Here is a 26,344-nt window from a genome sequence, read left to right as displayed (position 1 = left end):
TAATTGAAGCCAGGAGGGGAGCCGGGACGCGCGGCGGACAGGTAAGTCTGCAGCACGGGGGGCACGGGCAGCAGGGGGGGCGCCCCCCCATTAACGGCGGGGGGGCGTCCCAAACAAAGCTACGCCACTGTATATATATATCTTCCAATGACCGGCACTCCTGGAAGTGGTAGGGGTAAATAAAAAAGGTTTTAATGTAGTTGGTGTCGATACATAGTCGTCATATCGACACCAACTACATTAAAAACTTTTTGATTTCTACTTAAACCCGTGGAGTGCCGCCTCATTACCAAGGGCTCTGCCATAAGCCCCTGGTTTGCTACATATATATATATACATATATATATATATATATATATATATATATATATATATAAAGCAGGGTCCCACCTTCCCACAGGTAGCTGGAACATACACGTCACTGCAGCTTGTAGAATTTCAAAAGTTGCTTTATTGACCTCGACGGGCCGTTTCGGGGTAACACCCCGTTTTCAAGAGGATACAATACACAGTACAAAACACATTTAAATAGGGCCCTTTGGCGCCAGAAAGCCGCCCACACTCCTCACCAGGCGATCCCCGTGTAATCAGGCTCATTGACAACACGTCAGCGTCTCACACCCGCTGACGCCGCTGTCATGACAACCCGATCCCACGTTGAGACGCCGGGAGGCCGTGTCATCCGGCTTCCTCTACCGCAGCCAATCAAGACAGGTACCTAGGGACAGCGTCAGCAGCTCACACCCGCCCAGACGCGTTCCCATGGAAACCAGGCTGTCAGACCGCAGGAGTCCGCCGTGGCGGTCAGAGTGTAATCTCTGAGTCAAAGTTACCTGTACAATCTAAAATAAACATACATCTAAAATCGTACACTGGGATGCACAATCATAAAATGAACTAATGAGAGTGAGCATTTAATATACACATCATATTTAAATCTCATATCTAATGCTTTTGGCCAGACAATTAGTTCCCCTAGCAATTACCGAAAATTAAAGGGAGACATGTACACCGAAATATTCTATAGCCTATTATAAATGATTACATAAATGTACTCCACACAATTCTCTCATTCAGGCCGTGTGGAGATACTGTTTTAAGTTTGTGGATCCAATTTGCTTCCAATTTTAAAAGTTTCTTGACCGTATCGCCCCCCCTGTTGGATTCGGGGACATGGTCAATTATTTGATATTTTAAGGATTCAAGGGGGTGTCCCAACATTTTGAAATGAATTGCAACTGGCTGTTCAGCTTTTTTACCTGCCAGTGCACTCTTAATGGAGGACCTGTGCATAGCCATGCGTTCCAACCTGGCGCGGCATTTCTTTGACCAGACGTGTTGAGATACAGGAGATCCTGAGTACAACCGCTCCTGAACCTTACGTGTCTATAACACCATTTATGCGAATATCTTGCGGTGGTTATACCGCTCATTGTGGTACGTTATTTTATACCTGATTTTACTGGAAAAACCTTGTTTTAAAATAAAAATTGTCTTTTTGATATCGCACCATGGAGCGCTTTCATCTTTCCTCATAGTGTCAGCACACCTGTGGGATTCAGGGTGAAAATTCTGAGTGTTAAATCGCCCCTGCACTATATGTGTTTATGACACCATTTGATGCAAGTATCTTGCGGTAGTTATACCGCCCATTGTGGTACGTTACTTTACACCTGACTTTATTGGAGAAAACTCTATTCTAAAAACACAAATTGTTTTTTGATATCGCACCATGGAGCGCTCTCTTCTTTCTTTTTAGTGTCTTTACACCTGCGGGATTCAGGTGAACGAGAGCTGCCGGGACAATATAAAATTCCCTGGGTGCATGTTTAAACTGGATACGGGACTTTGCATATGAACTAATCCCTTCTGTATGTGTGGATAAGCACAGAAATATCCACCAGAGGTTTTTCAAAGTTTGCGCACTTATTTCCTTGTTGATATATATATATATATATATATATATTATATATAATAAATATAAATATATATATATATATATATATATACTTTTACTTTATAATCCTTTAGTAAACAAAATGCACTGCCCAGTCACTCCTCAAACTATAGCGAGTGACTGGTAGCGAAGAAGCCAGTGATGGATCTCCAGCTCACTGTAATACAGTATATTTTCGGTCGTTTGTAACGGTTAATGGCACAGTGGTGATGTCATTTGCTTTATTTTAATAGCTGTGACAGTTTTTTAATCTTGACAAGACTTCCATCTGTTTCTATAAAAGGAATTCTGATTTGCACAAATGTTAAGAGCTTTAGATGCGCCTCAGTGGCTTGGATACTTTGGGGCCTTAGAGGTATATTGAGTGTTATAACCATATAGTCATTGTATATTAAATGTTACAGCCATTGTAGCTTGATAATGGCCATTCACTTGACTGATAATGGCTATTACAGTTTAGAGACTATATAGCAAAGGAGATGAATTGGTGGCACAAAAATGAGTTCATTTCATCTTTTATGCTTTTTTGCAACTTCATTCCAAGGCATAATTTTGCTTTATAATAATTACAAACTAATAGGGAATGTTGCCAGATTTGCAGTTATCAGTGGCTGAGGAAGGTTCCATACTTTGTGCAGTTTCACTGGTCATAAAGACTGAAGTAATTAGAGCTCACTCCTTCAGTACTGACCAACCACTGCAATCTGTTCTATCTTTTTCTCCAGTTACAGTAATATGCCTTTTGGTCATTGCTTCAGTCATCAGCATTATAGTATAAATATCAGTGCCTGATTAACCAATATACTGATTAGGCTGCAGCCTAGCGCGTCTGGACTGGGTGGGGGTTTGCAGGTGACAGCCAAGGAAAAAAATGAAGACCTAATTTATTTCATGCTTGTTATATATAACCTGTCTCGAAGATGACTGCCAGATGGATGTGCCAATGTAACTACAGATGGAACTATTACTTTATGTACAGTACACTGTGCTCCAGCTCCAGTCGGGCAGTCTCCTTTCCAGCATTAGATCCTACATGTCAGTTGTATAACCTTTGTTACATGTAGGGAGGACAATCCTGGGATCGGGGGATCCCGGGATTTGGCACCCAAAACACTGGGATTTCAATCCCGGGTTTAGAGTTTCCAATCCCGGATTTCGGGATTAGACTGCGCATGGGCAGTTTAATGCTGGGCAGCGTCTGAGCAGGTGCTCAGATGCTGCCTGGCTTCTCCCATCCTTGGCAAGTGGCTCTGCGCAACGTGATGAGGTCAGAGGTCATGCTGCTCATGCCACACAGCTGCACATCCTGCCTCCATTCTGAGCCGCACAGCCTGCCTCCATCCTGGGCCCGGCCTATCCACCCGCCCTAGCTCCATCAGCCACCCTGGCTCCATCAACCCAGCTCGCACACCTGCTCTGGCTCCATCATCCTGGCTCCATCAGCCCACTCGCCCGGCTCCACCACCAACCCACCTGGCTCCTGGCGTTTTTTTTTTGTTAGGGAATCCCGGGATTGGGCATTTTTCAATCCCGAATTCTGGGATTGAAAAAATGCCCTGGGATTGGCAAGCCTAGTTACCTGCACATAGGCAGTATGACTGGTAAGTCCCTGAACACTCATACACTGGTGTTTTTGCAGCATTACAAGGGGAGCTACATCTATATTAGCCTAGGCTCCTGGAACCTTTAATCAGGCCTTTATACATATAAGTAAATCATAAATGAACCATGATATCTGAACCATTTTAGAACAATCAAAGGAACCAAATTATGCAAACTATACATTTAATAGTTACATTATTAACACAGCATTTACAAACAGTTGAAAATGTTAACATTATTTTCCCTTAAAATAGGGCAAAATGTGTAGTTTGACAATATAATTTTCTTTAAACACACAGTATGCTACTAGTTACCGCTCATCAAAATTACTTAACAGAACAGTCATTTCAGCGCCAGCGGAAGTGTGAACACGGATGGAGCAACACTTTAAAGTGCTCTATTGGGCACCATCTAGTGGCTGCTGGAGTGCACAGCACTTGAATTCCACCTGTAGAGGTGAGGATCAGCATTAACCTTTTATTATATACGATGAACACAAACTGTTAAAGCATGCACGTACAGTATATCACTCTCCATTCCAACAACTGCTGTCATGATCAATGATTATTGCTGCTTACATTTTTGTATTTTCTATATTAAAATCCTATGAAAGAATGACCCCCCACAACTATTAAGACACTAGTAAATGAAGAAATATAAGGTTATTTAAAAATAATGTATTTTTCCTTTTAGTACAAGCTGCAAATACAAACTTAAATCCAATAAAAAACATTGCCTTTTCAGTATTTAATTTGTCCAGACAGCAAGGACATATGCGGGGTTATGTGCATGGTAACAGATGTTGCAGGATACAGTAGGTAGTGCCTCAGTGGTGACTGGTGTACATTATGTCATAATGTGATTCCTTTCAGGATGATATGGGAATCTTTCCTGCTTTTCCCACAAAAGGTAACCATACTTCTTATCTCAATGGGTTTCTGTACAGAGGCATGCTTCCCAACAGCCTTTAGCAACCATCTGTGATACTGGTGCTTTACTGTGCTGAGATGTGACAGGTGCTTTTGCGGCGTTAATGCTGCCCTCTTATTTAGCAGGCACACAAGGAGGGGGAGTGACTGCTATTCATTGCTTTGTTGTATTTAACTGCTCATTACTATAGTAAATATAATTATTGATATATTAGTCTTTTTTTGTTAAACTGTTTAAAAATTGTAAAGACTTTACTGTACACACTACATATATTTGACACAAGCTGGTACACTTGAATATTCCAATTCAACAAAGCCTACCATTTGTGGCTATGCAGGGACAGAGGTTGCCCAAATGAATTATATGGTACATTATAATGCATGCACTAGCAGTATTATATATATATATATAGATAGGTACAGGATAGGTGCGGCACTCAGCTTTCTCAAAGAAACACGACAATACAGTGTCTTGGTGATCAACGTTTCAGTGCTCTCTTTATTGGCACTATCGTCAGGATAGTGCCAATAAAGAGAGCACTGAAACGTTGATCACCAAGACACTGTATTGTCGTGTTTCTTTGAGAAAGCTGAGTGCCGCACCTATCCTGTACCTACAATTCGCTGCACCATCAGCTGTGAAGGCACCAGCGCCAGTACTCTCCTGCAGCTTGGAGTGCCGGTCCAACTGGATCCTATATATATCTATATACATACATTGATATTGCCCTCTAAGGGTTAACTAAACCTTTGTGGCAGCTGGCCGCACCCCTTAACAAGGGACCCTATCACTGCATTCCACAGTGGGCCTTTCATGTCCCTGTCCAACACGAGAAGTCAGACGATAACCATTGCATATAAATTAGGTTTACATCAACCTTACTCAGTAGCCATATGACTTAAAGAAGCAGATACTTTGACAGAAAATAAGAATCACTTGTGCGCACCCACACTAACCCACAAGGGTTATTTTTGGATTGCGGAAGGAAACCAGAGAACCTGGATCAAACTCAAACAATAATCAAGCTCCACACCGTTTGGGCCTTGATGGGAATTAAACCCATGACCTCAGTGGTGAGAGGTGCTACCCATTATACCATCACAACTTATGATGGGGTGTTATTTCATTTCTGAAACCTTTCGTCATTTTAGTATGTGTAATAATGACTACATTACACTGTTTGATTTATGGTTTATGCTCCAGAAATGCAGAAGCGCTGAATGCTACTAACTCTCTTGTGGTCACCATATAATGGCCTTGTGATGTGGCCTACAAAATGTGACTGTCTCTCCCTGAAGTGAAACGGTACATTACATGGCTCCATAGCAAAGCTAATGAAGTAGCCTGACTTCTTCTTTGCTATTCTGACCTTTTCCTTGGTTAATAGTGGGTATAGGTGGTACTGTCAGAAGCAGAGGCGTCACTAGGGTTGGTGTCTCCCGGTGTAGTGACCCTTCCTTCAGGCACCGGAGCACATTGCAAAGTTCAGCTCTTATAGGGATAGCTACCTATTGTGTTACTAAGCGCATATGTTAGTACAAATGCAATTAGTAGCAGTGCAATGGGTGGCAAGGTGTACCGTGCTTCTATATAGTATATATATATCTGTAGAAACAATACAGAATGAAGCGCTCCTTAGTGATTTAACGTTTTTATTAAAAGGCAATCAGACACTTCATAAAAAAGTAAAAAGATATACAAGTACTTGTACCCCACAATTCATCAGTGTGGGCTTAAGTACCACATGATATGAGCAATTTCCATAAAGCAACCGTCACCATCAGATTTTCCTTTTGGAGTTTTGGGGCTGGGGAACTACGCTGGTCTCGAGACGCTGGTTATCAGCGTCTCTCTCTCTCCCGATCAGCGACAGGTGGTGGGGGAGATAGAGAAAAACAACTCCTATTAGAGCTTCTATCTCCTGCAGGGACAGCCACTGGAATCCAGCTGGCAACAATAGAACAGCAGCAGGGAGATTGCTGGCCATGGTAATGAGGGTGCCAGACATTAGGCTGTGTCTGGGAACACAAGCCACACCCTATGCGTACATCTATCCTTAATATTTATGGGGCAGAGATCTGGCCGTTTGGCTGTCTCGAAAAACAGTGAAAACCCCCATTTCGACATTTTGACTGTCTACCTACTGTAGACCATGTCAACATAATGCTTGTGTTGACCTAATGACCTGTCGACCTTGTCCCATGTCGACCTAGACCCCTGTCGACCTTGCAGTATGTCGACCTAGAGGTGTCGACCTTGCAGTATGTCGACCTAGAGGTGTCGACCTAATGACTGACGACCATCTTTAGGTCAATCAACCGACCGTATCCCAAATAGACAATGTAGAAATATAAGCATAGAAAATGTCAACACACTGGATCACTGTTCCAATTAATTTGGAAAATGGTAAATAGTCCAATTTTGGAGAAATAATCCCCAAACGCAACTCTTTAGAGTACAGTACAGTTGTCATTAGACTAAGGGTCCATACATATTATGCAATACTGTACACGATTGTTATGATTTTAGTTCGGTTCAGTGCAATATTTTATCTTGTGTACACACTATGTGTTGTAAGGTGCACACTTCCAAGCATATTATGAGACGTCGTATGGTAAATGTGGATCATTAGGTCCACCAAACTAAAGGCCCATACACACTGGGCGACTTTGAGATGAAAGCCGCTCAAAACAGCAGGTTTTAGTGGCTTTCAGCTAATGATGAGCTGCTGCACGCTCCCAAAACATTGCCGGGAAAGACGCTCATCTGCTGGTTATACCAGCAGATGAGCGGCTTTCAAGTTGGCTTTGCATAGCACTCCACTATGCAACGCCATCCTCCCCCCCTCTGTCAGCGCCGGGCAGGGGGAAAGCCGCTCAGTGTGTATGCATACTCGCCCAGTGTGTATGGACCTTAACGTCGACCACGGAAGATCAACAGGCCTTCGGTCCACACATGAAAAATGTTGACATGGCTTTAGATCGTTAGGATCATTAGGTGGACACAAGCATTAGGTAGACATTGAGAAGGTCAACAGTCATGCAAAATCAAATTGAAAATGACCCTGGATCGAATCGTGTGTACAGGGCATAAGTGGTTTAACAGTTTTATTTATAAATTGGTCAGATTAGTTTAAGTTGGTGTTTGTGACTATAGTATTGATGAGCCTTAAAAATTGATATCAAATTATTTATTAATTTATTTGTACAGTTATAGGAGGTATAGATTGCTCATTTATACCCTAACCATAATACAGTTCAATGCACTAAATTTGTTCCCATCTGTACAGTAGTAACATTGTGTGTGTGTGTGTGTGTGTGTGTGTATGTGTGTGTGTGTATTTGCTTTAAATCTGACACCATGCACTACAAAATATTTACTTTTGGGATTCTGCTGGCTGTGAAGGGATTTTGAAACAAATATTTTTGTATTATTTTAATATGTGATAGTCAGCAATGTCGTGTCACTCAGTGTATCATGTCATCAAGACACTAGCACGTCCATTACCCGCTACTGTCCCCAGAGCACATACAAATGTCATTTCCTGGCTTCATGCATAAAACATAAAGGAAGATGTAGATAAACATTTGTAAATAGAGAAGATCTTGGCAAGGTTACAGCAAAATAGCAATAAATGGAAAAATGATGTAAAGATGAGTAGTACCTTTTGATACTCTGTTCTACAGCCTATAACTAGTACAATTTCAAGAAGATAAAACACATTTTGCTGCAATTAGCACTCAACATACAGAAGTGCAAATTTATTCCATTTAATTCAGATGTATGCTTAAGCAAAATAAGTAATGTAATTTTTCTTTTTTTTTTAAACATGGCTGATAATATATTGATAACAAGTATTCTGTAATGAAGGTGTATGTAATAGCTTCTGTGATTCTTAAGGATAGAAGAGTCTGATTAAAAAATATAATGTTTGTGGAAATGCTGCTGAAGTTTTCCTGTTGCCAGGAATATAAAATGCATTAGGTTACCCTAAGCCTACTACAAGCCTACATAGGTTCTACTAAGCTTTAAAGTGATAAAATGGAGAGTGATAAACCACCAGCCAATCAGCTCCTATCTGTCCTGTAACAGGCGGTGTTTGAAAAATGACAGGTAGGAGCTAATTGGTTGGTGGTTTATTACTCTCCATTTTATCACTTTTCAAGGTTTAGTACATCTCGCCCATAGTGCTGCTGAGAATTGAATCATACAATGTCGGATACAATTCTGGGGGGGTGGGGGTGGGAGGGGTTTGTGCAATAGTTGGCAAAGTTCAAGGTTCAGTGGTTAAGGTACAGTATAAGAAACTGATCTGTAGACTATAGCAGGTTAAGGCTGCTGTGTTGTTGTGGGTACACTACAAATATCCCAGAGCTTAGTATAAATAAAACAATAACTCAGCGCATCCCTTATAAAGTTTGGCCGATAATTTAATTCGGAATTCGGTAACTACTGTGAACATAGGTCCCAGGTGAGGGACCTGTGGTAATAGGGGTCCTTCAAAGATACCCTAAAGCCCCTTAGAGGGGTTACTTTAGAGTGATACCTCACTGGCCTATAAATCCACCATCGGTAATCCTTATGCTTACATTACACTATTAAAACTTAACATAACTCCACACTAAAATAAAGACACAGACACTAGTGCTGGCATTTCAAATAATGGATGTAAAATTTATTATTGACAGTTGACTATTAACTATAAAAATGGTGGCGGCACCAACGGTCAGGGGAAAGAAAAGGGGTAATCATCACCATGCCATTCACACACGGCTGGTGATCGGTGGTGGCAGCCATCTTCCGTGCAAGAAGTATGGCTCATGACAATCGATGTCGGGGGAGCGTACCCACTATCTACATGCTACACACAAAATGACCATTCTTTACCGCCACCTAAAGAAGAAAGATAGGGAAGGGAGGGAGGGGAATTTTCTCAAAGAGGCAGATTTCTTTAACTTCCAGCACCTCCTAGCCTGTCTGCTCCTCCCGCTGCAACCCATTGGCTGTGCATTCCATCATTTAACAACCCCTCAACCTGTATACTAAACAATAATGACAGCATCTCAGAACCCTTCTGTGGTTTATGCCACCTCTGGCTGATTCAGCCTTCGGTTTTTCTTTCCTGTCAAAACATCCAGGACCAGGGCCGGACTGGGACCAGAAATCGGCCCCATATATTACATATACCAATCACTTCCCCTCAACACCCCTTATGTACCTGTCCTGATGTTCTGTGGCTATTCTGGGATGTGATGTCTTAATGCAGGCAGCAGCAGTCTTCATTAGTGCAGCTGAGTAACTCCGTGACTTTCACTCACCCCTGCAAACTCCTGCTGGCATTTGCTCTATCAAGCCACGGCGGAGTATGGGAGAGGCAATCAGTGCAGGCAACAGGGGCCACAGTGGGGCAGTGAAGGCCAGAGCCCGGGAGGGTTTCACGGGAGAAAGCCGGGTAAGAGGAGATTGCTGAGAGGCAGGCCTGCTGGTTCATGCAGCGCTGCCGCTGGTTACAACACGGGAGGTGGGGGAGACTTACAGAGGATGGCGGCACCGGCGGATCAGGTGCGCCCGCGTCATGACATCATGACGCTGCAGCGTCATATGCAAATGACATGTACAGATGGGGTAGTTCCCATCCTTGCTGGCGGGTCGCCAGGACGTCCCCTCTGGCGACCCGCCAGCAGCCTCGCCAGCGAATATACTGAGACGCGCGTGCGTCTCACGCGCACGCGCGTCTCAGTCTCCGTCGCCAGCGCGACGGAAACCCTGTCCGTCTCCGCCTCAGGGAGACGGACAGGGTTAGGGGGGGGTGCGGGCAGGCGGCGGGGACCCCGGGTTACCGCCGGCAAGCCGGCGGGGACCCGGGGGAACGGATGGAAGCGCCGTCGGAAGGGGACGCGCGCGTCCCCTTCTCGCCATCGCCATGGCGCTGGCGGGGGATGGCGGCTGGCGACGCCAGCGCTATCCCCTGCCAGGATGAGACCTACCCCATCTGTAGTGCACAGTGAAGCCCAATAGGCAACGGGCTCATCACTAGTACTGCAGAAAGTTCTAAAAACTTTCTGACAAAATCGTCCCACAAGGCCATCGGCCCTTCTGGCATTTGCCAGAAGGGCCAGATGGTCAGTCCGGCCCTGTCCAAGACTTAGCACCACATAACATTTGTAAAACCCCACCGGCACTAGGTATGAATACCTGCAGTCACTGTGTATAGTGCATCACACTTACTTTCCTCCATCTGGTCATGGGTAAGGGGCTCATGGGTTCCCTGAAAAATCAGGAGTTTAATTATGGTTGCATTGTGGGAGTGGACTACAGGTGTCAGTGCAGCGCAGAAAGAAATGGGTGCCAGGCCATCCCATAAAACAGCATAAACAGTTTATTTTAACATATAGCAGGGATGAAGCAAGGAAAACTTCTTGAACGCTCTCCTCCAGCACAAAGCATAATGGTTAGAGTACCAGGGTATTACACATTTATTAATAAAAAGCAATATCTTTGCATCTTACTGTCAGTTTATTCTCGCTTTTTTTTTCTTGACACACTATACACCGCACCTCATCATGAATTTGATAAAGAATTGCATTGCCAGAAATGAATTGTATTGAAGTAGTAGGTACACTTCTGCCTAGAATAGTTAAGAATGTGTTGTGTGCTCAGTGTTTGTGAGTAAAGCAAAAAGCAAGCACCTGGACAAAAACATGTCTCACTGCATGTGGGGCAGATGTAATGTGCACAGAGATTTAGATATGGGTGGGTTATTTATTTATTTGCAGTGTAAGTACTGTGTACTTTTGTATGAAGCCAACAATTGTTGGACTACTTAACACAACCCTCCCAAATGTAACTCTCTCTGCATACTGTATGTGACATCTGCCCCACCTGCAGTGCAGCATGGTTTTGTCCAGTTGCTTACCTCTTGCTTTATTTACAAACATGAATTAGGCCTTTTAATGAGATACAGCTAAGATATGATGCATTACTGTGTATTAAACATTTATAAACAAATAATTCCTGTATTTTTACACCTGACATCCCAATCATTTTATCTGGGACATTTTGTCTTGTAAAGTAGTTTTGGGTTCTTTGGGGTATCAGTATAACTAAAATTTACTGGACACATGCCTTGTTTATTTTATATTACGTTCTTCAGTACTTCATGATTTAATATCCATTTGATACATCTGGCATATTCGCTTACAAAACCAGTATTATAAAAAGCAGAGTAATAAAGAGTAATAAATATGTCAAAAAGTACAATGAATATTATGTTTATTTGCTCTCTAGTGGCAGATAACAAAGTGTAGACTGGGGGAATGGTGAGCAGGACAGATATCACAGGGAATGTCACATCTATGTAGATGCATGTATTGGGACTCTTTGGCATAGAATTAATGTAATAAAATGATAGGGTAATTAACTTAGGTAATAAGCTGATGAAGTAATAAACACAGGTAGTAAGCTGATGAAGTAATAAGCATAGTTAATAAGCTTATAAAGCAGGTCATTTTATGATCACAGTCATTTAGTGTAAGTCACTAAAAGCAGGGGTGAATTTAGGGATCAGGACACCTCTAGGAACAACATTATTGCTCGCCTCCTATCATGTCACTGACCTCTTCAATTTGGGGTCTTGGGACTGCCAAAGCTGTTTAGTGACCATGCCCAGAAATAAATGTTAATAAATAAATAACATAAAAAATTGCCGCCTCCACCCTCACCAGTTACAAAACTTAATTTGACCATCGTCCTATCAGGACCCCCATGCAAGTGAGCATTATATGCAAGTGTCACCCCCAGGTGCGCTGATAGGTCGGCCGCCCCCTGGTCAAAAGTGCATGGTCACTGGGTGGGGACTTCAGTGGTGTGGTCATGCCCCCCCCCCCCCCCCCCGTGAAAAATAATAAACAAGAGGAAGAGAGAGGAAAGGCTGCTGCTGCAGCTGTCTCTCTCCACAGCTCAGCACATGGCACTGAACAGTGTGTGCTGAGCTGGGGAGAAAGACTAAGCTGTAGTGGCAGCCTATCATCTCTCTCTCTCTCCCCACTGCCTGGCTCCCTGCAATAGGGAAGGGGGAGTGGGCCCTGGGCCCCTCCAGCAGACCTGGGCCCCTCCAGCAGACCTGGGCCCAGGTAAAAAGTACCCACTCCCTGGGGTCCCTGCGGTGGATGGGAAGTCAGCGGCAGGGTCTCTGCGGCAGATGGGAAGTAGTAGCGCTACTAGTTCCCATCCACCGCAGGGACCCCGCCGCTGACTGCCCATCCGCCGCAGGGACCATGCTGCTGACTTCCCATCCGCTGCTGGGACTCCGCTGCACTGATCCCTGCTGCATGGATCCCCGCTGCCCAGTTACCACCTACCTCTGTGGGGGGGGGGGTGCCCAGGTACCACCTGCCACCATGGGGGGGGTTGGCCAGGTACCACCTGCGCCTGTGGATGGGGGGGCAGGTACCACCTGCCTCCATGGGGTGGGCACTGCAATTTTGTTGTCCAGGGCCCCCAAAGACCTTAATGTGGCCCTGGCTACATGTCTAGCTAACTTGTCCTAGCAACTCAGCTAGCCCTTTCCTATTAGAATAAAACAGGCCTAGTGACCTTTTGCACCCTATAAACTGAATACATATTTTACTCACAGGCAGTGTGCATACATGCACTCATGATGCTTTCTCCACTGCCTAGAACTCCAATGTGAAAGACCAAGAAACTGCATTCATCAGACCAGGGACAGTTCTCCTAATGCTCCAGTAACCAATGTTTATAGTATTTAGGCCCAGTGGCCATGTACCCTCTATTATCTGAATCAGTTTTCCCTCACAGCCTCACAAATGGGGCAAAGTTGCTTCACACAGATTCATTACCAAGGCCTAGTCGGCCATCAGTGTGAAAGAGTAGGGGAAACATTTTACCAGACAGGTACCAACAGACCAATATTTAGGGTTTTGGGCCATGTTTTTTGCTGGGTCTCATTGAATCTCAATTGGGCTAGTAGTAATAGTATAAACTTTCACAGAGTTTGACAAGCTGTATCTGCTTTAGTTACTTACTTCCTCACCCTCCACCACCATTTAAGGAGGTTAAAGTAGATGTATGTAGTATGTGGATGGCAGAAGTTGTATCTTTGCCATCCACCTGTTATACAGAAAGTGTTTATACAGGAATTGAATTTGCAGCTATTCTTCAGTATAAAGGTGCCCATACACGTTACAATTATTGTATACAACATTGTATACAATATCGCATCTCATCGCATCTCGGTTTTGCAATGAGATCAGATGAGATGAGATCTAGTACAAAAAGTATGTGCTGCACGTATGTGTATGTGCTCTCATCTCATTGCGAAACCGAGATGCGATGATATGCGATATTGTATACAATATTGTATACAATAATTGTAACGTGTATGGGCACCTTAACTGCAGTACGTTAAGTCACACTTCTGCAGTTCTTCAGAGTCTCTTGGTGATTTGCAGAGACCACTTTACAGTGAACCTTATTGATTTTCTGACTAAATTTCAGAGGAAAAATAATTATTTTTAGCACGGTCCCAGGGGCTTTATTAGAAGGGGGCATCTTATTAAAATATTTGGTAGGGTAGCTTTATTTCACGGCCGGACTTACAGTCATGCCATCAATATATGAATTAGACCACATACCCACCAACAACATTTTCATGCTGTGTACTAGCATTTTTAAGACAATGCACTGAAACGGGTCAGGAAATATGAACATGCATTTGACATTTGATTTCAGTGGCGGTTTATACTGTAGTACGCAGTCTTAACATTTTCTCAAAAACCCTCCCTCACCTTTGCATGCATTGCACCAGATCTATAATATATTCTTTCATGCTTCTCATTTCAGCTTGAGCATTTCATCTGTCACTGCATACGTTCTCATGCATTTATTGTACACTGTGCTGTGTGAGCGCAGTGCTTGTTAAGCGAACTCGTCACAACTGAAGACACACTGTCAGGCCATGCAATGTATAATGATCCATTCTCATTGATCTTTCTTGTTTGCTTAATTTTTTGAATGAAGTATATAGAAGAATCTTAATGATGATGGACATCTAGATGTTTTGAGCTCAAACTAAAACTCTGTGCTTTTTATAATAATGGATAGCAGGCACGTGCTCCTTCCCTTCCACATTACACAAAACGGTTACATATTTTAGTTTTACAAACATTATGCATGGGGTCAGCCCCTTTCCTACCAATGACCCCTGCATTAGGAAATCACATTTGGATGTATTAAGCCAGCATGCCTAATAACCCTTGCAGAGACCATATTGATTTTCTGGGAGAGAGTTTATGAACTAAATAAACTTGAAGTTGGTGTCTTAATAAACTGCTCCTTTCAGTCTGTCACATTTAGTTACAGTACTGTGCAGTTTAGGCGGCTGTGGAGGTGTGGGGGGAGAGGCTAATTCTGTTACAGATTGTTCACAGCAGGGTCTCCAAATTAGCCCTTTGTTTTGTAATGCCACCTTGCCTGGGCTTTGAGCACACTTCTCAGTTTTACCCTAATGAGTTGCAACACTGATAATGTGCCTGATGATCTTTCATTGATTTCACTATCACTAGCTTGTCTGGTAATTGATCCGTTGCTGAGCCTCTAGTTAATTATATCGGCTTTGACATGGCACAGTCCTCTGGGATTCTCAAGCCCTGCAGAATAACAGTTTTAATAAAATAGTCTATTACTGCAGCAGGTGCTCCTTGCTGCAGTCTAAGTGTATGTGTGTGTATATATATATATATATATATATATATATATATATATATATATATACACATTCATACATATACATATACACACTAGCAGTGCATGATACAGAAAAGTAAAGACAGTGGCCAGCGAGGAGGTGTAGGAGATAGATGGAGAGAGAGGAAGACAGGGACAGAGGGAAGGAGGGGGGGAGTGATGCAGCGAAGAGGAGAAAGGAGGAAGCCTGCTATTGACAGTGTCCTTAAGCCTCCCTCAAATAACAGCCATTAGTGGGAAGGTCAGGAGCTGAGCAGGCAGCTTGACTGAAGCATTGAGTGCCACTTCAGAAATCAAGAGGCTAGCAAATTTTAGAGGGAGTTTAAATGGCTAATATCTGGCTGTGAAAGCACAGCCACTGTTGGGGAACAATTAACTTACAGTTTCCTAGCTTTTCGTTCCCCATTATCAAGGGGATATATATATCTACTATATATATATATATATATATATATATATATATATATATATATATATATATATATATATATATACTTCAGAAAATCTTGTCATACCTGAGCCATTTCTTTGTATTATGATAATGTTCATGAGTTTTATTTACTGTTATTTATTGTTTTCATCATTACAATTCACCCATACTGTGTGTTCCGCTGGCTGTTCTAAGACAATCCTTTCTGCTAAGTGTCCTTCTTCTGAGCGTGTGTGTTTATATGTGTGCGTGTGCCTAATGGTGGTGAACTGGAGGAAAGTTTAACAGAAAAGCTTTCAAGAGATGTGGGATGGAGAGAGCAGGCACATTTGTGTCAACACAGTGTAGGTTTTCTCATCTCTCCTCATTGTGAACTAATGGCACTGAGCAGTCACACAAGCTCTTTGCTGCTGTCTTTGTTTGTTTTACAGACTGTGGATGCTAGCTTTATTGTTATGGTGAAGATAGGGAGAAAGTGGTGTTTTTTGTCCATTTGTCCTACTGCATGTCTGCTTGTTTTATTGCCAGACAAATCTACTCTGACTCTGTTTTTTTAAGAAACTTTTAGAACAGATGCCCCTACTTTTTCTGTGGCTGTTGTTTAACACTCTGATGTCTGGGAAATTATGAGGCCAAAGGTATAATAAGGGTCAGACGTTTAACACTTTATGTGCTGGTGCTTTTTTTTAAATAGACTTTAAAACAATTCATTTTCTTTTGCTAGCAAGCCCTTTAATATTATTTTCATTAAAGATAATATACTAATATATTTTTATTGTACTTGCTGTACACTATACATTGTTCAATGGATTTGGTGATATTATTAGAAAGTGAAATATTGTTGTTTTTTGTTGTTTTTATTATATAGTATGTGAAAACATAGGTTAGCTTTGGAACTTTAACCAAAAACTAAATGAAACATGTTAGATTTGTGCTTTATTTAGGCTATGTTTAAACCTTTTAAAAAGACACCTTGGCTCACAGCAAATCAGTTAAATATTTTCTTCACTGTTTATTAGCAGTTTACTAGATTTTATTGTGGAATTCATTTGTTATAACAGACAGGGAAAAGCATAAAAAAAAGAAAAGAAAAACAGTACAAAGAGACGTGTGGCACTGACAAGTGTCAAATGTGATATTCTTAACTTGGTGTATTATTGTAGAAAAGCAGGAGATACAATGAGAAAGGCTAGAATAAAGGGCCAGAGCCCTTTCCCTCCCAACTGCCTGTGATCAGTGAATGTGTGTGCGTGTTTCTATGTGTATATGGGTATCTGTAGGCTGAGAGAGGTTAGTGCAGGATGTCATTTGGTGCCTGAGAGTGGAGCAGTGCAGTTGACTCTGTGCTCTTCTAACCAGTGACATCCTTAAAGCTGTTCCTTAGGTCTCAGGCAATTTTTTCCTGTTTTAGTGCTACATGCACACCTGACAGGCAGCTGTTAAGCTGAGCAAAGAGAAGCCTTGGGGAGTCACAATCCATGCATAAATGATAGGGGTATCTGTGAGGAAGGTGCAAAATAAGCTTTGCATCTCTCACCCCCTCCACACCATCAGCAGCACATCCCTCCTTGCTACTTCACCTCCCACCCACCCCCTTCCTCATCCTCTCCTACCCTTTTTTACTCTCTTTTCCTAAATGAAATGCAGCCTACATGCAGCTCTGTAACTACTCCACACTTGTGCTACTGAATGCCAAGAGGCTCAAAAATCCACCTTCACTTTTCAGTCAGAAGAGGCAGAAGTGGATGTGAGAGAAAGAGACATACAGAGAGACAGACAGCGAGACAGGAGGGCGAGAGACCGGGCATTCAGAGACTCTTGCCCTGACAACTCCATGCAGTTCGGAACGAGGACGCCGTCAAGCGAGCCTGGGTACATGGGGGCATGGCAGAACTGTGATGCCAATCTTCTCTTCAGAATGTCCCAACAGGTGAGTGCTTCCTTATTACTTGCTTACTTAGAAAATGGAATGTAAAATGCAGAAATCATACTGTATTTGTGATTTACTTATGTTTTCTTATCATATTTAGTCATTTTTTGTTGCTTTTCGTGTAAGACTTTGTGTGTCTTATTGTTGTTTCTGTTACTATTTTAGCTGGTATTGATGTTTACTATTTTATGTTATTATTATTATTTTTATTTTTGGTAGAAAATAATGTTTCCTCTGAATGCAATGCTACCTCAAGACCCAGTTACCTGCTCTGTAAATCATTTTAAAGTTGTTCAGAAAAAGGGAAGTGAAAGATCAAGTGAAACTCAGATGAAATGCAAAACAATTAGCCTGTAGCATCCTTTCTGCGAAAGTAATCAAAAGTGGAATTAAAACCACATCCACTCTTTCCTTTTTCCTCTCCCTGATTTTGCAGTGATAGAAATTTGAGGGGCCCCTCTCCTAGGATCTTAATTGACTTCATGTGGTTGAAAACAGCTTCCCCCAGTACTCAGATGAGCTGAGCTGCAGTGTTTAAACTGCTCACGGCACAGAGCGGATGGTTGATAACGAAGTCAGTTAAGCTGTTCTTTTTTTCTCCTTTTTAGTTTTTTTTTATTTGCTCTTTTAGACGCTTTCCTTTTATGTTTATTTTAGGGGTCTTTTGTTTGTCTATTTTTTTAATTCCTTTTCTGATTCAATGTCTTTTACATTCTTCAACACATATACATAATCACTTTTTCTCCCCCTTCTTTTCTCACTAACACTGCAAGGCTGTGTCTTGGCGTCCTCCCCAGAGCTTTTCCTGCACTGGAGGCCGCCTTAAAGGCATCTTGGTATGCTGCTATTGACGGGAAAGCTGAAATGTTATTGCGAGGCCAGTAACAACTGATAATTAATCACACAAGCCAGTGTCTCTGTACCATGCACATGGTGATACGTAGGCAGCCGGCTGCATCAATCTCTTCCTCATCTGGGCTTAAAAATATGAAGCTAACTTTATGCTTCGGTCAGGAAACAAACATACCTTAAAGACTTTTGAAAAGTATATTCTTTCGTAACTTTCTCTGTCAATGTAAGAACAACCAAGGCAGTTAAATGACATCATTGGGACTGCTAACTTAATTACTCAAAAAAACTAAATTTTTATAAAATTTTCAAGTTACCTACAGTTTAAAATATTTTAATTAACTGTAACTTTGTAGACGTAATAAGTCACATGACATTATAACCAGACAACATTGTGTAAAAAAACATACAAAATGCACAAACTCTTTACCTCGTAAATACTCTAGAGTTGACTAAAGCATGTTTTTTAACAAGCCATATTTTGGTATCTCCTGTAGAGGGACCCTGATTACTGCTGATAATACAGTAAGCTGATATGAATGTCTAACGAACATGAACCTGAGCAGAAAGACCAATTCTTAAATATGTCCACAAAACTTGAAGGTAATACACACTCACACTGCAAGAGATAAACAATTAACAAAACCACATATATATAGCACAGTACGCTATACTTACATCTGCATAAACTCAATAGCATATGTATTGATGTACAGAAGTTAGATTAGGTATCCCAAAAGTGTCATCTATATCTAACATTTTTTTGGGATTCATTTTTTTTTAAAACATAAACATTTTTAAAATGTTTGCAATATTTAAATCAACAAACTAAATTACTTCTATAAATAAAGGAAAATCTCCAATCCACTTTAAATATGGTACATCAGTATGTAATGTGCTTCGGTTACATCAGGGTCCCAATATAATTGTAAAGAAGAGATTGTAATTCAGAAGAAGAGTTAATAGAACTGAATCCAAATAATGATTAATTGATAAACGGCTATTGAGCCACAATGACAGTGTGAACGATTGCCTGTTTGGCATTAAAAATTAGGAAATACATTTCAAACCAAGCAATCTCAGCAATACTAGGAAATGCCTAATGTAAACAAACATCTACATTAAGGATTGTCATGGAAAGGGAATCCTTCCTAAATTTGTTCCAGTTTTGCAGACTAAAAAAGATAAGAGAACTGGGACAACTTTTATTGTGGGCTTAATAATTTGCTACTCAAGTTTTTTGGCAGTGTGCAAAGATTTTGTGAATTAATGGTAGACACATGTATAAGAATTTGTAGCTTTTCTTTTTTTTAGAGAAAACATTGGCAAAAGAAAAGTTTTCAGAGAAAAACCACAATTCTAATAATTTTAGATGAGTATCCGTTTTTAGTATAAACATATTTCTATTTCGAGGTTGCAGTATCAAGTTGTAAAACAATCTGGCAGTATCTGACCTATTTTTTAGTTTGTGTTCTGAACCTATTTGAGACTGATGGAACCTTATACTTATCTGCATTCCATCAGGTGTATCCTCCAGAATTCAGATGTCAACTCTACCAAATGAATTGGTTGCAAAGGAATTTATAACAGATTAGTCTGATTACATGTCAGGGAAATAAATACAGTTCACAATTCAAAGCTTCCATCTGCTAACTCCTTAAATTTATTGAAATAACGTCACATGGAAAATAACAGGTCTTCTCCAGGTGTCTGTGTCGTAGCATTGTTCTTTAATGATCTCCATTTCCACTGCTTGGATGAAAAAATAGTTTCAAACTTTTTAAAAAGAAATAACAAATATGATATTCAGGCTCCTTGTAAATGTCGCACAACACAGTGCAAAGTAGATAATGTTGCCACAAAATTGATCTGATTAGCTGTTACAAATTCCCAAAAAGCATCTGTTTAGGTTTTATGTGGATGACCACTGCTTCTTCAATGATTGTGTGCAACCTTTACTGTCAGTGTGGTTTGAAAATTCAGATGGAACCCATTAAGTGTTAATAACTCATCAATTCGCTGATGAGGGAGACCTCAATAAGGCAGTTTTAGGTATTTGTTTGTATATACATTAACAGCCTTAATATGATAAATCTGGAGCTGGGCCTTTCATTTCTCTTTTAATTGCAAAAGATCTGTAAAGTATTTAAGTTCACAATTATGCTGAATGCAGTCACATGTTTTTTTCAGAACCAGAATAACTGATAACCTGAAAGGGCATACTTGTGAACTGTGTTTGAAGGCAGTTGTCTGGGGTCACTTTGATCGATGACAGGTAGAGAATGACCAGAAACTGTCTGCATGTCCTTCCCTGAATTATGCCTGGTCACCCCAACCTCTCCTGCCTTCATCAGGCAAAAATATGCAGGGGCAAATAGCAAAGGAAAGATTAAGAGAATCAGGAACCAGACCTGAGGGGGTGATGGATGAGAAGAAAAAAAAACAAATAGACAGGAAAAGTTTTTGAATTAATTTGTTTGTTTTATCATGTTTATATGCATTGATAAAATAAGCTAAGTATATGTGTATTGTACCTTCATATTTCTACCTTACATACTTGTATATTAGAGACATATTTAGCACATGTTACAACCATACTAAAATATCTAAGCTTCTTAAGCTGTCATACTCTACTAATTTATTTAGCTTTAACAATAACATTATGATTAATTATTGGTCATATTTATTATCAGTTTCTAAATTTGATGAGAAGTAATAGTATATAATTACACATCAGGTGTTTATTATAATGATGTTGTCTTTCTTAAATACAGTTACTGTTTACACATTGTACACTGAGGATAGATAGATGATAGATAGATAGATAGATAGATAGATGATAGATAGATAGATACCATATGATTGTCAAAAGATTTGACAAATTAAAAGTACCAAAGTGAAATGGGTGTACTTAATCTACCTTATAAGTAACTACTGTAACATATAATTCACTGCATTTCTGGACTGTGACCCAAACTGGTCATTACTATAAGTTTAAATCCAAATTAATTAAAATTTCTATTTGGAGTGACCCATTACATGCTATACCAGAAAGCAACCTAGTCTAATACGTCCTATGGCCTACGTATGACATATTCAATGTGCTTATAAATCCTTTAATAGTCAGGGACAATGTGCAGAAAGTGCAGGTGCATCCAGCTAACAGGAGGTTAACACTGAGGAAACTCTCATATACATTTTTTAAAAAATGAATGTCATATTATTTGAATACAATGAACACATACATTCTTGATAGAATATTTTTTTTAGCAACATTATCATCAATAACATAAACATGGTGGGGTAACATAAGGTTAATATTATTATAATCGCCATTTTTTTTTAAAAAGCGTAAAATTTCCTCATTAAGCAAATGTGTTTGCTATCACTAGAGACATCAGAAAGACTGATGTTTCTTTGTGGATATATGTATCCGAATCAAAACATACATTCTACAGCTTTATAATAAAAGACAGCATGTTTTTGCATCTGGAAGACGGCTGTAACTGTTGTAGTTTATCCTTTCCCATACACACGTTTTAGTAATTTTTTTTCTTTCTTAATGTTTTATTTGTTCCCGCTCTCTTCATTTTAATCACAGTCTCCATGCAGCACAGGTCAATTTTTGTTACATCCAACCTTCACCCATTACACAAACGTTGACGAAGACTCTCCTACTGTACTTTTTTGTTCCGACAAACTATTCAACGATACAGTTTGAACACATATGCCATTTTTTATAGTGGCTTTGTAATGTTCTTTTTTTGTTGTTTTTTTGTTTGAATGCTTACAGAAATCTTTATAAAATTCCCATTTTAATTAATGAAAAAATCTCAATTTGAAGTTCTCTTGGCAAGATTGATTTTTATTACGTCCCACACCTTGTGTTTGTTTTATGTTTTTGTAGTTGGTTGAATTTCACACACCACATGGTAACTAATAATAATGCGGTTGCATCTGTCTTTTTTGAATTCTAGAGATATATTAAATTGTCTCAGACACTTTTTTTTTACAGTTTTTTTTTGTCACAAACAAGAGCTACGAAATAGATAGTGTAGCTGACAGATTACATTCAAATTGTCCTGTTGTCACTTAGAACATAATTATTGCAGCTATTAAATGTATTTTCAATTTTGTGTTCGTTTATGAGCATTATTGGGAACGACAGACAGGTGCTGTAAAATGCCCTTGTCTTACCTGTATTTACTTGCAACTTCTATCTGGAAATAGTTCCATATTGTATGCACTATATATTGTAGTGTAGTTACAATAAATGTCATAATTGAAAAAGTACTTTTTTCTTTAGCTCCTTTAGAAGAGATGGTAAAGCATCTTCTGTTTATTATAAAGAACAGAAGGCTGAATGTTGTTGTTTAATTAACATCTCCTTGGAGAGGAATAGAGGTATGTGTGTGTGTGATCACCCTCGTCTCACCATTCTTCAATGGCAAGATAAAGTCTTACAGTGGCAGGTTTCAAATCTTATATTAGTAAAATGTTCTTTTTTAAGCCTTGTACATTGCTGGTAAATTACTCAGTTGCCACTAGTGCTGGCGTTTCATCTTGTACTTGCTGACAAAAGAAATGACATGAGACAGCTAACTGACAGATCGCTACTATGATGCTAAAATCCATATGCAAATTCCTCACTATATAATAAATTACATTTTGATTTTGTCTTGAAAAGTTTAATATTTTCTTCCTTTATCAATTATTGGTGTCTGACATACATATTTTAGTTGTTTGCACAGTCCCTATCAGAAATCTAAGTACAGTATGATCATTTTGACTATGTCCCCTGTACCATTTACTTAAAAATACTATATATATAATATATATGTGTGTAAATATAAAAAATAATTAGTCATCTAAATGTTTCTACAAATAAACGTATTTATTAGTTGATATGAATTTTAATGAAGATTTGCCTGCGACATCAGTACACACATATGAATGGGGTGTGTTAATGTGGTGCCACTCTTTACCAATATCCTCCTGTATAACGTTATATTATCTTTATTACACTCTGTGTATGCTATAAGTATTGGTTAAATCTAGCCAAAATGTGCTCCTGCACAGAAGCTTAATTCTTGCCCTACATAGCTACTGCTCACATCTGCTCATTGAGTGCAAGCATTGCAGGTAGCCCAAACCTCTGCAATCAATTACTTGGAGTTTTCTTTATGTTGTGAAGTTTTAGGTTTTTTTTTCTTAATCTACTAGCCTTCAACATGTGTAACGTTCATATAATGTATTAATTGTTTCACATGCCACTGCCATGAAGACTATGTCCTATGCCATAGGCTGATGACTTCTCAGATATAGAATCACATTTTGCTTTGCTTAGAGTGTGTCTATCTTAAAGCCATGTATTGTGAATCTGAAAATGTGTATGTTATTAGATCAATGTGTTGCAGCATTGTACATATTTACTCCTAGCCAGCCCTACTTCCCCCCGCTGCCATTCGTCTGCATACATCTTCTCCCATTCCTTTCCATTCTATTCTACTTCCTTTCTCCTTGTTTTCCCCCTTCAATTCTATTCTCTCTATTATTTCCAAAACTCTATATATAGTATTATTATTATTATTAATAATATATAAAATAAATTTATGGGATAACACATAGCCTGTATATCAATGATTTTCTTTTTGTAGCGATGTTGGTCAATGCTGTGACACTCTGTGTACTGTTGTATAGCTTTGTGTGGTGCTGTAAATATCCACCACGTATAAGTCACGGCAAAAAATAAGTTGATTCACCACTGACCACACACAGGTGTTAGTAATGATATTATGTTGACACCTTAAAAAGTGGTTGGGTAATTGAACTTGGAGATATATGATCACCACTAACATACAGTAACGCTACAGAAATCTATATCGCTGTATACACACGTTTACCTGATCGCTGTATACACACGTTTACCTGTTTATGTTGGCACAGGAATGATCTTTCTGTTAGCTAATTGTTGCACTGTGGTTAATTAAGTGTAATGCTCAAGTGACATGATTATATGTGAATGATCCTGTAACATATATGCTTATATTTGGAGTGTAGTGATGTCACTTGACTCATGACTTATTGTGAAAGTGTTCCTTGATGGAATGCACAACTGTCAGTAAGGGGTAAACACAGCTGGACACGACCTGGACTTCTATGTTTTGTTCCAGATCGAAGCGTTTGTATTTTATGGAACAATTATTCCTAAGCATAAACTGAAGTATATTTTGGATATTCCTTTCGATGGATATATATATATATATATATATATATATATATATATATATATATATTGGACAGAGTGCCTTGGTTACTATTGATGGGGCAAAAGAGATTACTATTTGAATTTGAATCAATTGTGCGTAAGCCTATTTTGGCCCAAGCAATATGGAGCCTTTGATATTCTGGTCTCTTTGCAGATTACTAGTTGTTTATCATTTTTCATGTCACATGTTTTGAAGCTACAATAGCATTTTCTTTTTGTAACTTTCTCACTGTGACACTCAGTGCCTCCACCACACACACATATAGAACTTAAAAGTATCAGACCTTAACTTTCTTGCCTGAAATTTCAATGTGTTGACAGCCATTATCTCAATGAATATTTAAGATTTATTCATTGAATGTGCCATGTGTTCTGTTTGGTGAATGTCTCATGAAATGGTATCATACATCATAAGTGATGGAACTTGTATGTATGGGGAAGAACCAGTGCCGGTTTCTTGTAATGTACATTATAATCGATTGACTGCTCACTAGTTGCCTACTACACATTTAAACTTACTACACTACGTAAACCCACTACAGATATAAAAGGAGCATATTTATTTATTTATTTACAGTTTCTTATATAGCACAGCAGATTCCGTTGGGCTTTACAATAGCGTATCCATAGGCATAGAGGAAATAACAATGTATTTTAGCTATGTTAATATACGTGAGCTGCTTTTTTGCATGTGTTTTATTACTTTCACATTTTGACATTAGGAGAAACATGAGAACAGATAATTCCACTTGTTTTCACTGTGACTAGTGGATTGCTTGCCTTCACAAGTGTTCCCTAGTGTTCAGTGTTTAGCAGGAACACAATATGTAATGCTGTGACTACTTGTGACACCCAGAAAATCAGTGATTACTAACATATTTGCTTAGTGCTTCATAATTAAAAAATTGAGATACAGAAAAGCAGAAAGAAGTACAGCTTCATTATGAAATGGTGCCAAACATGAATTAGTGCCAGGGTGACCATATGGTAATGAGAGGTTGGGGGGAACAAACAAAAAAAGAGGAATAAATGTTAGAAGCAAATTAAAATGACTTAATACTTAATATGATATTTTATATTAATGCAAACAATTACTATTTATACAATGTTGTAACTTCACTGAAATAGTAGTTTTTTCTTTGCTAAATGGTATATCCCTACATATATACATTGGCAAAATCATTTCTCAAAGCCATACAGTTTTTTGTTTTTTAAATCTTTACATTATTTTACATTGTATGTTAACCTTTTGTATGCCATGAGCTTACCTAAGTAGCCAGGAGAGATGCCTACAATGGGTATCATTCTGTGTCTGAGACCGTAGCTTAAGGCCAAACATATTTTAATAAACATTCTGGTTCTATCTGTCAGTCTGTCAAGTTGATCTATCAATATTAGCATGAGGCAATCAACCTTTTTCTTTGCTTCACATATGTAAGGCATAAACATACTAATCTGCGCTGCTGCCGTTGTGGTTGCTCATTCAGCCCATTTCTATCAACATAAGAGTTAAGTGCAACATCATACCCAACTGCAGATTTTACCAGAACTTGTCATAAAGGCATTATATTACCTCAGCTTCCTTTCAAACTAAACAAACTATCTCCACCACTC

General features: G+C 39.7%; 1 protein-coding gene across 6 annotated transcripts in view; it reads left to right on the top strand.

Annotated features, from left to right (window-relative positions):
- BNC2 (basonuclin zinc finger protein 2) overlaps nucleotides 1–26,344 on the top strand; it is a 474,973-nt gene that overhangs the window by 212,972 nt on the left and 235,657 nt on the right. For 2 of the 6 annotated variants that reach the window (XM_083184322.1, XM_083184360.1), the window contains exon 3: nucleotides 17,410–17,613. The exons of 1 other annotated variant lie outside the window; for it this stretch is intronic. In XM_083184322.1, the coding sequence (XP_083040448.1) occupies nucleotides 17,410–17,613 (204 nt within the window). Of the gene's footprint in view, nucleotides 1–15,443; nucleotides 15,495–16,583; nucleotides 17,614–18,049; nucleotides 18,188–18,959; nucleotides 19,066–26,344 lie in introns of those variants that run through there. 3 more of the 6 variants (XM_083184367.1, XM_083184341.1, XM_083184378.1) reach the window with 3 other exon arrangements.

The sequence above is a fragment of the Crinia signifera genome, chromosome 1 (genome assembly GCF_055691185.1).
Source record: "Crinia signifera chromosome 1, ASM5569118v1, whole genome shotgun sequence".
Classification (NCBI taxonomy): domain Eukaryota; kingdom Metazoa; phylum Chordata; class Amphibia; order Anura; family Myobatrachidae; genus Crinia; species Crinia signifera.
The sequence above is the reverse complement of the archived record's forward strand: the minus strand, read 5'-3'. Positions and strand labels throughout refer to the sequence as shown.